This window comes from Phasianus colchicus, chromosome 18 (assembly GCF_987193195.1).
Source record: "Phasianus colchicus chromosome 18, bPhaCol1.hap1.1, whole genome shotgun sequence".
Lineage (NCBI taxonomy): Eukaryota > Metazoa > Chordata > Aves > Galliformes > Phasianidae > Phasianus > Phasianus colchicus.
Genome location: NC_143453.1, coordinates 1,089,475 through 1,101,404, shown reverse-complemented (window position 1 = coordinate 1,101,404; position 11,930 = coordinate 1,089,475). Strand labels below are relative to the sequence as shown.

At 52.1% G+C, this 11,930-nt stretch overlaps 1 protein-coding gene across 11 annotated transcripts in view; it reads left to right on the top strand.

Moving 5' to 3' along the window:
• TBX5 (T-box transcription factor 5) overlaps positions 1–11,930 on the top strand; it is a 39,596-nt gene that overhangs the window by 1,486 nt on the left and 26,180 nt on the right. Inside the window, exons 1-7 of one of the 11 annotated variants that reach the window (XM_090152664.1) lie at positions 707–772; positions 1,747–1,884; positions 2,891–3,341; positions 5,528–5,703; positions 6,906–7,000; positions 9,542–9,661; positions 10,194–10,341. In XM_090152664.1, the coding sequence (XP_090008790.1) occupies positions 3,308–3,341; positions 5,528–5,703; positions 6,906–7,000; positions 9,542–9,661; positions 10,194–10,341 (573 nt within the window). In that variant the 5' untranslated portion in view covers positions 707–772; positions 1,747–1,884; positions 2,891–3,307. Of the gene's footprint in view, positions 1–680; positions 773–1,688; positions 1,885–2,352; positions 2,371–2,890; positions 3,342–3,370; positions 3,410–5,110; positions 5,704–6,905; positions 7,001–9,541; positions 9,662–10,117; positions 10,342–11,930 lie in introns of those variants that run through there. The other 10 variants (XM_090152668.1, XM_090152666.1, XM_090152663.1 and 7 more) reach the window with 10 other exon arrangements.

The following is an 11,930-nucleotide window of genomic DNA, read 5'->3' as shown; positions in this document are numbered from 1 at the left end:
CCTAAAAAATTAAGCTAAGTAGTGTCAGTACCGCTGGATTAAGCGAGCTGCTCCTGATGAGGCGGGAGCTTTTCTACTCGTTTCCCTCTTTTCCACTCCAAGAGCGGATTTTCCCAGAGTTTCCAGCGACACCGTGCTCTCTTTGGTGATGCACACTCGTATAGAACACACACTGCCTCACACCCACGTATATACGTGTGCGTGCGTTGTGTGATAGATTCGTGTCTATACACACACATGCAGAGGGTGCGCGCAGCCTCGGTGTATTTTGCTTAGAGACGAATGGTTTCTTTGGAGGAAAAAAAAAAAAAAAAAAAGGAAAGAAAAAAAACGAAAAAAACCCACAGGAATCTCACTGATAGGGCTTTAAAAGAGGAGAATAATACAAATTAACCTTCCATTACTGCTGCAGTCAACCATGACAGAATAGGCCAGTTGCGTGGTTGGTGACGTCTCCGTGTCCTATAGGAGCAAAGCTCGTGAGATAGCAGCTATCGCCTTGAACTCTCTTTATTTTATTGGAGTATGGCTGGTAATAAACAGTAATATTTAATTTGTCTGAGACCACAAATCGGCTTCTAGCTGGAAGGCTCCCTCGCCTTGACATTACAGTCCTAGGGAGCCTGGGCTTGCGCTCCTTTTCCCAGCTTTTTTTTTTTTTTTTTTTCCTTCTTCTTCACCCCCCAACCTGCAGACGGAAATAAATTCGATTTATTTGCATCGTTTTCAACTTGTCTTCGAGGTGTTTGCGAGCCTCTTTGGCGCTGCGGAGGTGAGTGCGCGACCCGCGCCAGTAGCGCTGCCCGGGCAGCAGCCGCGCTCGAGGGCGCTTCTGCAAACTTCGAGATTTCCACTTTTGCCTTCTTTTTGGCGAGGGGAGGGGAGGGTCGCGTTCTCCCTCACTACGAGCTGCGGGCAACCTTTTTCCTCGATGCAGGCAAGCTTTTACCTCGTTGCTCGGATATATTTTAATGAAATAATAATAATTAATGATACTAATAATTCTCCTCTGGCTTGCTTTTAGCAGGGTTGCGTTCCCAACAGTCGCGTCCCCCCGGTTCGACCCGGCTTTCCCGCAGCCCGACCGGGCTCTGCGGCTTGTATTCGCCTCTCCGTGACGGTGGGAGGGCAGCCGGGGCCGTGCCCGCTCTCTCCAAGGCCGAGGCCGGAGCGGCCGCGGCACCGGGCGGAAGGACGGCGCGATTTGTTCGCTCGTTTGTTTGTGTTTGGAAGGGTTGCTCGGCTCTCTTCCCTCTAAAAATAATGAAAGACGGGACAAGCTTTGTTCTGTTTGTTTAAGTAGCGCTCGCTGGCTAATTCTCCGCGGCTACAAGTGCAGTTATTTTATTATTCTGATTTGCAACCGTTTACCGTTCGCTGTTTCTCCTCGGTAGAACGCATTGGGGGGGGCCTTAGGAAATGCCAAGCTACACCCACACACGCCCCCCCCGGCCGCTCACCCCCCGGACTTTTCGCCCGCTGCTTTCTCCTGCAACTCGCAGAGGCTGCGGCGTCCCCGAGCCCTGCGGAGCTGGGCAGCGCTGTGGCTCTTCCGAAACTTCCGCGAAATGCAAAAGGAACGGCCGAGAGGCAGAAAAGGGTTGAGGTTTCGGGGGGGATAGGGGGGGGGTTTAGAGCAAAGGGGAGGGGGTGGAAGGAGGAGGAAGGTGGGCAGAGCAGATCTAAAACATGCCATTTATTCCGAGTCTTATCAAAAATCCGACTCGCCAATCTGGTTCTCTTCAGGCTGCAGAATGCCACAGGAAGGCTGTTTACCCTGCGCTGACCTATTCAACTTTACCCTCAAAATAATACATTAAAAAGAGAGCGAGAAGGGAGAGGAGGAAGACGCAGATAAAGCCACGTCCCCGTTCCTCGCTGACGGTTTGATTATTTGAGCAGAGCGGAGGCTGCGGGGCTGCGTGCCCTGGCCGGGCAGAGAGGCGAGGGGTGGGGGAGAGGATGGAGAGAGGGGCTCGGGGGGAAGACACGCACTGCATGGTCAGCCTTGGTGGGTTCAGTCCCTCTCCGCGTTGTTCCATCCCTTTTCCCTGCTTATACGGAGTAGGGTCCACTTGAGGGGATCTCCCCCCAACCCCTTCCCCCCTCTTCTCCCCCTTCCATAGGTTTGTATTATTTTTTATTATTATTATTAGTTTTTTTTAAGGCCTATGTAAGCAAAGATAGAGATGGGTTCACATCCACACCTCTGGGCAGCCTCTGAGGGCGGGGGGGTTGCAGGGGGCGGGGGTGGTGTGAGGTTAGCGGAGCCAGCGATTTATTTAAAGGGTTGAGGGGGAAGGGGGATATTCCCAGGCGCTGAATTTTCTCTTTGGTTGGGAGAGATGGATGGAGGAGGGAGGGAAGGAGGTAAGACAGAGGGGGAGGGCTGCTGGGGAGTTTGGCGATTGTCTTTGTGCCTTGTTCTTGTTTGCCGGCCAGAAAAATAGGCTGGAAAAGGAGGTTTGGGGGGAGGGGGCGGGCGGGAGGGTTGGGTGAGGGAGTCTCTCCGGAGCAGGATCCCAGCTGGTTGGGCAGCGGGTCCCGGCACTTGGCGAACGGAGCTGGACGAGCCCACGTCCCCTCCGCGCTCTTCTCCACACCCCGCGCTCGGCTCCGCTCAGCCCCGCGGTGGCACCGCGCTGAGAACCTGCCCCGAGCGGTCGCTGCCAGCCCGCCCGGAACTTTTTTTTCCCTTTTTCTTTTCGAAGGGGGTGCTGGTGGCTTTTTCCTCTCTTTCGTCCTCCCCCCCCCCCCCCCCCCTTTTTTTTTTTTTTAATGATTATTTTTTTATTTTGAGGGGGGAGTAGAAAGATTAGGGTGGGGAAAAGTGCATCTTCCAGATCAGGCTGAGAAAAGGGTGGGGGTGGGGGCTTTATCTTGGTTTCAGGATCCTTTCTGGTGCGTCTAACAACCTGGAAGTGTTTGGAGAGAGCAGGAGAGAGAGAGAGAGAGAGCGAGGCAGGCAGGCGGCTTGCGTTGGATAGAGCTTTTTCTTCCAGGCTGGGTTTTCACATGCTGATCCGCAAATAAATAAATAAAAGGAAATATGCACACGAGAAGCCTGATCCCATTGTAATTTCCATTGCCAAGGGGGAAAATATACACATACATATATATATGGAGATGCATTGATTGCATGGAATTCAACAAGCAAGGTAACAGCTCTTCCATTGCCATGTATGTCCGTCGGTGTCTGTAGTGCGTGTGCGCGTGTGCGACCGAGAGAGCGAAAGTGGCTGTCCGGGGTCATTGTTAGACACAAACTGTCTGTGCCGAGGAGCGGCGAGGCCTCGGGAGACGCGGGATGCGGGGGGGCCGCTCCGCAGGGCTCCACGGCGGTGTGCGGGGCCGGGGGGGGCCGGGGGGCGCGGGGCGCAACGAGAGCAGCCTGGAACAAAAGGAGAGGGTGGGCTGGGTTTCCTTTTTTTTTTTTTTTTTTTTTCTTTATATAGATATATACATATATATATTGCGAACCAGCTCAGTGCTACTTTAGCGAAGCGGGATGCGTTTTTCATACAGCCATCGCGGCCTGGTTCTGTCAAGCTCCATTTCTTCTCAGAAGCTCTTTAAAGGGGAAAAAAATCAGCAGCCGTAGCTCGCCAATTGCTCTTAGTTGTTGGGTTCTTCTTCTTCTTTTTGTTTTTTTCCTTCCACCGTCACCCCTCGGTTTATTATTATTATTATTTTTAATCTGCTTAATTATTCCCTGACCCGCCGACACGGGGAGAGGGGCTCGTCCCCTGCTCTGCCATATCTGGGTCCCTCTTTGTTTTAATAAACGTGCCTTTTCTCCCCCATCCGCCTCCTAACTTTGCCGGCCCAAGGGGAAGAATAGATCCTCGCTGGAGGGAGATCGATTCAAAATTGATAGTGGGGGTTTCCGAGGCTGTAGCAAAAAGGAGAGGGGGGAAGAAAAGGAAATAATAATTATAATAAAAACCCAAACAGCTAGAAAAAAAAAGAGGAGGAGGGGAAGAAAAACCCCTTACGGTCCTTGGCTCGGCAGCTTCGGGGCTGCACTCGGTGTCCGCGGGTTCCCAGCCGCGCATTTTCCACGCAGTCCCCACCGGGCGCGGTTCTCCTGCCCCGCACTGTGGGAAGGGAGCGCTGGAGAGGGGAGGGAAGGGTGGGGACCTGGGGACGGTGGCCTTTCTGTCAATGATCTTTAGCTCCGGAGGTGTGGACCCGCAGTCCCTTTGCTTTTTGTCCTTTTAAATTATATATTCGTGTATGTATATATTACCCGGCACTAACAGGGAAGAGCATTTTCTCCCCCACCTTTTCACTCCCAATTCTCCTCGCATTTAAAGGAGAATTGCCTTTTTTATGCTTTCTTTTAAAGGCTTTTAAATATTGTTGTAGGGAGAAGGAGGGCTCATTTCAAACCGTTCTCGTGTACTTAAAACCAATATTGTCTCCATATGGCTGGCCTTTCAAAACCGAATCCTCTTCTTTGAAACACGCGAGAGAGGTTTTTAAAAAGCTATTAAAACTCCGGACTCCTCGAAACAAACGAAAAAAGAAATACTGACAGATAATTGAATTGCTTTTATCTCTCTCTCTCTCTCTCTTTTTTCTGCTTGGAACTTTTACCATTCCTGATAGAGCCCTCAAAGCTCCACGAAACACCGCCTTTAAAACTCGCTCTTGTTGCTCGCATCAGATGTAAGCGGCGGATTTCTCAGGCTCTGCCGGTGCAGTTTTCCTCCCATTAGTGCTCAGCTCACTGCATGCGCATTCCATGCGCACGTTACTTTGCACCATATCGGATTGATCCGCACTTTTTAGATGTTTTTTAACCGTCTCGTCCGTCCAATCCAACTTGATTTGCAACTATTCGGGATAGCGTTTTGAGTTTGGGGTTTTGGAGGATGGATAAAAGGCTCGTTTTATTTTATTTTGGCGGAAAGGTCGCGCTTCTCAGGGGTGCATGAAGTTGAATTTTCTTTGAAATTGGGGTTATATAAACGGCGTCACGTGGCGGTGGCATTTGCTTGCTGGAAAGCGGCTCCCACCTCTCGGGGAGGACGGGGGGATCTTCCGGCCTCCCTGGCCGCAGAGAGCCAGATATCGGCCCGGGGGATGGGGAGGCCCCATCCCCCGGGTCCCCGGGACACCCCACCTCGCGGCCACGCGTGTGCTGAGCGGTTCGGTCCCGCGGCAAGGTGCCCCGTGCGCGATGCCGGGCGGACTGCGGGAAGGCGGCTGTTTACCTTGTCCAAAAGATGCATTTAATAATACCGCCTCCACTCTCCCCATCCCCCACCCCCAAATCCTATCATTCCTTGCGGGCTGTGATAATAAATAAAAGTCTTTATTTCTCCCTCTCCAAAAGTTAAAGGGCCTCGTCTTTTCCCCGGGCTGCTGGAAGTGAGTTGCAAGCAGCGCTGCTTCGCCCTCCCGCCCTGCCCAGCGCCGGGCTCAGCGCATGTGTATCGTTAGATGTATATATATTTGATTGAGCGTCAGCCTTGACTTATGTGCCTCTTATCTCTGCTCTCTCCCCGATGTGTGCCTGCAGTGGGGGATTCGGCGAAGGAAGCTTGTAACATGGCGGACACTGAGGAAGGCTTTGGGCTCCCGAGCACGCCGGCTGACTCGGAGGCCAAGGAGCTGCAGGCTGAGGCCAAGCAGGACCCCCAGCTGGGGACCACCAGCAAGGCCCCCACCTCTCCGCAGGCAGCCTTCACCCAGCAGGTAAGGATCCAGCTGCAGCTCCCCTTCTCTTTCATCCCCCTCTCTCCTTTTTTTTTGCCATTTTTCTGCATTTTTCCCCCGATCCCAGCTGTAGTTCTGCTCCTGAGCTGGGCAGGAATGAGTCATTTTAGGCCTCACGGGAAGGAAAGCTCTCACCTGATGGTCAGGGCGGTGGGCTCTTTCCTGCTTAGCTGTTCTTTGTGGTGTGTTTGAGTGCTGGGGGGGCAGGCAGGAAAAAGTCACCGTGAATGTCACAGAGAGGGATCCGTTTGTGCAAGGACAGGCACACACAGTCCATGCTTGAGTGTACAAATGCACGTGCAGATGCACACTCAGACAGCTGTGTATTTGCTATGTGCCTGTGTGGATTGATTTAAGAGATGTATGAACATATATACAAATAAAAGCGTATATTTTGAACACACTGTGCCTGTGTACCCGACTACACACAGCTCTGCCTACACCCACACATCCCAGGGCACTCTGTTGGTGTCACACGTGGGCAGCCCGCAGCCACCTGGGGGTTGGGCACACCCGAGGTCCCCCCGCACATCCCCACCAACCCTCACCCGATGGACCCCCCCCGAGTCGTGGTTACACACATGGGCTCACCAGCGGGCCCCAGCAAACTGAGGTCCCCATGCTGCAGAGGAGGGGAGGGCCGGGCCAAGGAGCCGGACTGCGGCAGCGCTCAGAGCTGGTCCCGGAGCTCGGTGCTGGGATCCTTAGGCGGCCGCAGGTAAAACCCTGTGAGGAGACCCCACAGCCGATGCCTCCTCGGTTTTCGGTTCTGTTATCATTAGGGGTGTACGTGTGATCGGTTTGGGAGTTCTGCTGGGCTGCTGGGCTGCCGGGATGCCCCTCCCGCCCCGCTCCGAGCAATGCCTCCGGACCCGGCTAACAAGACGAGCACCGAGGGGCGCGGGGATCGCAGCCATTGGGCCCCAGCCTGCAAAAGCGGGTGTAAATAACTCATCAGAAGGATGTGAATCTCCTCCGGCCGCCTTCCGACCGCTGCACGGGGGAATTTCTCGCAGCCGGCCTCGGCCATCCCTCCCCGCTCCCGCAGCACCGGGGCCCGCAGGATCCTGTGCTGCCCGGGAAGCGTTCTCCGAGCTCCGGCCCCACCGCCCGGCTGCTTCCCTCCCTGGTTTTGCCTCCTCGGGGCTCGGTGCTCACGGCTCTGTCTTTCTCCTTCGCAGGGCATGGAGGGGATCAAAGTGTTTTTGCACGAGCGGGAGCTGTGGCTGAAATTTCACGAGGTGGGGACGGAGATGATCATAACAAAGGCTGGAAGGTAAGAAGCAGCCCCAGTACAGCGGGGGGAGGCAGCCGCACGCCCTTTGTGTCCGTGGGGCCGAATCCTCCTCCTCCGTCGGTGTTTGCGGGGAGAGTTTTGCACAAATACACACCCTGAGCTTCTCCATGCGTGTTCGTGTGCGTGGGGAGTGCGTGCCCACGGGGAATGGAGGTGTTCGGCCTCAGCCCCGCTGCTGCCCCGGGTCTCCGTGACACCCCTGCGAGGATGGATTGAGAAGAAATTGTTTCTTCTGGCTCCTTTCTTAACCAGAACAGTTGGATCGTTAATCCCAATTTCAGGCCTTTGGAAGCTTTCCAGGCAAGCGCCGAATTGCAGCCACTTGGCCAAAAGCTGACCTTGTTTAGAGCCGTTCGCTGGGCGATCTCGTTAATATTACCATTATTTTTAACTAAAGGAGCAGCTCTGTCCTTCCGCGATTTTGGAACGCCGTCCTCTTTTTTTTTTTTTTTTTTTTTTTTCTCCAGACTCTTCTAATTTCTTACGCGCTCATTGAGGCCAACATATGCAGAACACCCACACCATCCTATTTAAAAGTGTATGTGGTCTTAAGCTACTGTTTATATACCGATAGCGTAACGGTTTAGATGCATAAATAGATGTGCCCGCAAATAAATAGCATGCGTTTCTAACCGCGTCCAGATACACATTTCTATATGTGTGTGCTCGCCTGCGTGGGTGTGTAGAAAAATATACAGCCTCGCAAATCCAACTTTATTGGGATTGTGCGTAATGGATTCCATGGCCGGCTTAGTAAACCCGATCCATAGATATTTGTATGTGTACGCGGATGTATTGGAGTGCGTTTGAGGTTATTTAGCTTTTTCTCAGTACTAGCGTCTTTGAGGGCTGTTCAAGGGAGATCCAGCGGAACGATCACCTGCGAGCTCGGGGCTCTTTTCGCTACGATTTGAAACGAACTGCCGTACCTGGCGCTGCCCGAGGCTCGGTCTGAAAAGGGAAACGCCTCCCGCAAGAAAAGAATGGCAGCGTTAGAAGGCGAGGGCACAGTAAGCAACGCCAAGTCAGACTTTCATTTTGCTCTGTCAGCTGGTATTTGTTGTGGTCTTCCAAAATTTGCCTGGAGAGGGAGAAAAAAAAAAAAAAATAGAGCTGGCTGCAGACAGTGCTGCGAGTGGGTCTGTCTCACGGCTCGCCTTGCTCTGCTGCTGGAAAGGGCGACCTGTGCGGGAAATGCGCGGCTGCGGAGCTGCTGGCAGCGCTGTCCTTCCGCCCCCAGACCCTGAGGGGACACGGGCTGCGCGCTGCCTCCGTTCGGGGACACGGGAACTTAGCGAAGAAAAGCAGATTTTTTCTTTTTTTCCCTCTCAGAAAGCAACGCAAGGAGAGAGACGGACAAAAACCACCTTGCGGAGATTTCAAACAAATAGCGTAACGCATAGAAACGTCGTCTGGAGAGCTATAAAACCGACATTTATAGAGCGGGGTGTTTAGGGGAGAGCGCACGCAGCACCGGGGCAGGCACAGAATAGTTGTTCTTCTTCATAGAATTCCTTATGCTCATTGCTGGAGAAGCTCGGGGTCGCGCCGTTGCAGATCAGGTGTTTGAGGTAGACGCTCAGGTCCGTCTTCGGGTGGAATTTGGTTTCTTCTCCCTCAGTCTACCCCCATAACCTCCCCTCAGTCACCGGCTTCACCCCCCTTCATCTCTTACCATGTGAATTTACACACCGGCCCAGATGCCCTATCGCACAGATAAGAACTCGAGCCCCGGAGAAGTGCGCAGTATTTTTAGAGGTGTGGGGCTTTTTGTTTATGCGTGTTTTAAGTCAAGGGCTACGTTTTCATCTGCTTTATTTTTAAATATTTGGAAAGCTCAAACTAAAATAACATCAGTGTTTTAAGTCCCTGCCTTGCAGTAATGGAAACTATTTCGAAAAGCCGCTGTCCTCAGTGTGTATCCGTGTGCTTCCAAGTATTTGTCAGGTGTGTTTGCTGATGTCTCTGTATGCACGTCCTCGGTGCTGCACCTGAGCGCGTGTGTTCCTTAAGCATCTGAGAGCAGAGCGGTTGATTCACACGGGAGCTTTGGAGAAATGTGAATATTTAAAACGCGTACTTTTGCAGAAATATACATATTTTTTTACTTTTTTTTTTTTTTTTTTTTTTTTTTGGCATATTTCCCCTACTTTTCCAACAGTTTAAGCAAACAGGAAAGTAAGTTGCTTCCAAGGGATCTCGCGGCAGATTTGTTTAATTTTTTTTTTTTTAATTTTATTATTATTATTTTTTTAAATCGAAGCATTGGTGAAAGAAATGATAATAAATAGGCGAATTGAGGAGTAGGTGAAGAAACCAACCCGCTGGGATCGTAACTACGATTCCGCCTCTTCAAGTCCCTGTCCCCCTCATGTACCCCCTGTCCCCCCTCTCCCCGTACAGGATGTGCCCCCGCTTGGTTGCAGGGCCCCTCCACTTCTGATAAACCGCACACAAAGATCCACCTTGGGAAACTTTCCCTTCTTTGCTTTTATATTTACGCACTTCTTTCTTTTATAGGCGTATGTTTCCCAGTTACAAAGTGAAGGTCACTGGACTCAATCCAAAAACGAAGTACATACTGTTGATGGATATTGTACCAGCGGATGACCACAGATACAAATTTGCAGATAATAAATGGTACGCACGCAGGGGGGGAAGGGAAGGGAGCGCTGATTCGTGTCGGGCTGCCCGAGCCCGGGGCGGCATTGGGTGGGAGATGCTGCTGTTGGCTGCTGGGCTGTACCTGAGGGTCTCGGGACGCACCTCTGGAAAACAACATCAAGAAAAGCCCCAACAAACAAAAGAGAGACCCAATTAGAGAACCATGCTTGACTGTGAGATCGTTGGCCATTCTGATGCCAATGGTTTAATTACCTTTAGGGCAGCAGCGTCTCCGGGTGGGGGAGACGCTGAAGGATGGATACGCGGTGTTTTCTTTGCTCCTTGTTTGGGTGTCCGTAATTAGGAAGGAGGAAGGATGGGGTTAAATGGGGAAACGGCCATCTCGACGGGAAAAGTGCCAAAGATCTCCATTAATTCTCCGCGCACTGTGTGTGTCCGTAAACGTTTTTTTTTTTTTTTTTTTTCCCGAAGACCGCCGGGCACCACGGTGCTGGGGGCAGGAGGGGGGACCCCACGGGTGGGAGCTCAGCGCCTCTGTCCCACGCAGGTCCGTGACCGGGAAGGCAGAGCCGGCCATGCCCGGCCGCCTCTACGTGCACCCCGACTCCCCCGCTACCGGAGCCCATTGGATGAGGCAGTTGGTTTCCTTCCAGAAGCTCAAGCTCACCAACAACCACCTGGACCCCTTCGGACATGTGAGTACCGTGCTGGGATAGGGCCAGGAGACGCGGATTTGCGCTTCACAGGGCGACCGTGGGATCCCACGCGCAATCTGGTACCTAGGAGTGGCATCGCATTGCCAAGAGCCACAGAATTTGTAGTCTAAATCCATTATCTGGGTGGGGTATTATCTTCTCTGGTAAGACGGGATGAGCCCCAGTGATGACCTCCTCCCCATCCCTCCCAAAAGAAGGATGCATAGCCCATTTTTTAAAGATTTATTTCACAGCACTGAGTGGGAATTGATTACAGACCACAGTGCCTGGTTTCAATGACACCCTAGCTACCTGGTTTTAACCCGAAGGGGAGTCTGAGAGCCTTAAAATTTGCTCGTACCTTCCATGTATTTGGCTAACAGGTAAAAATCAATCAGGCATAATTATTCGAGGAAATAGGACCTACAATCACGTGGATCCCTCGAACCAAAAAGAAAAGAAAAAAAGAAAAAGCCAAATCCCACCACCAACCATTGTTAGACCCAAGGGGCCGTGAAAGCTTGTGTGAATTCTGCAGCCAGAAGCAGCCCACCTTCGGAGGTCTCCAAAGACATGGATTTCTCTGAGCAAATGTATATACGCGTCTATGAATTATAAATATATATATCTATAAAAATATATATAATTACTTAAGCGAGTATATGAATCCAGATCCCACCATCCTTTTCCAAGAGCCCATTTTTCTCCAGTCTCATTTCAACACTTCGGTTTCACTTTTTTTCCCCAAGCTTTTTTTTTTTTTTTTCTTCTTCTTCTTATTCCTTCTGTTTTCACTTTTTAACGCCGAAAACCTCGTGTTCCTAAATCTTGTCCGGTGGGGGTGGGGAGTGGGAGGAAACCAGCCGAGCCCGCAGCGCACCTGAGCGCTGAGCATCACTGTGCGAGCTGCGCTTTCCCTCTCCAATTCAGGATTGGTTGGTTTATTTATTTATTATTTATTTTTTTCCTTTGGGACCCGAATTAAGATGTTTTGCAAGCGCTGCTGCTTTCCATTATTATTATTATTATTATTATTATTATTATTATTATTATTAAATATAATTTTGTTTTGGAGGGGGGTGATTTTTTTTGGGGGGGGGAATTCCGGCAGGGTCCCGGGGCCAGGCACCCCCTGCTGCGAGCAGGCGGCTCTGGGGAGAAGTCCCTGCAAGCAGAGTCGGGCTGCTGGGTCAATAGGGACTTCAGAGGCGGAGCTGCACCGGGAGCCTCTCAATTAGAGTCGCGGTAATGAAATTAAAAACCATTAGATCGTTCACCGTTGATGTCTACGGCTTTCCCGGATGTCAAAGCAATTTGCCTAAACCCCCGGGACGGGGGAGGCGGCGAGGCGGTCGGGGTCTGGCGTTGGGGCGCGCTGCGTCTCGCTGTCGCCAGGGTCCGGTCATTATCGGCGCGAGTCCCCCCCTCCCCCATCGTCCCCATCCCCGCCACTGTCCCCGGAGATTAACCCGGTACGGAGCAGGGGCCGCTTTTTATCTTGAGCGCAGCGCTTCCCTCCCCACCACCCTCCTGCCCCATCCTCTGCGGGTGGCATGGTGGGGGGGGAGTGGACACACGAATTCCTCTGC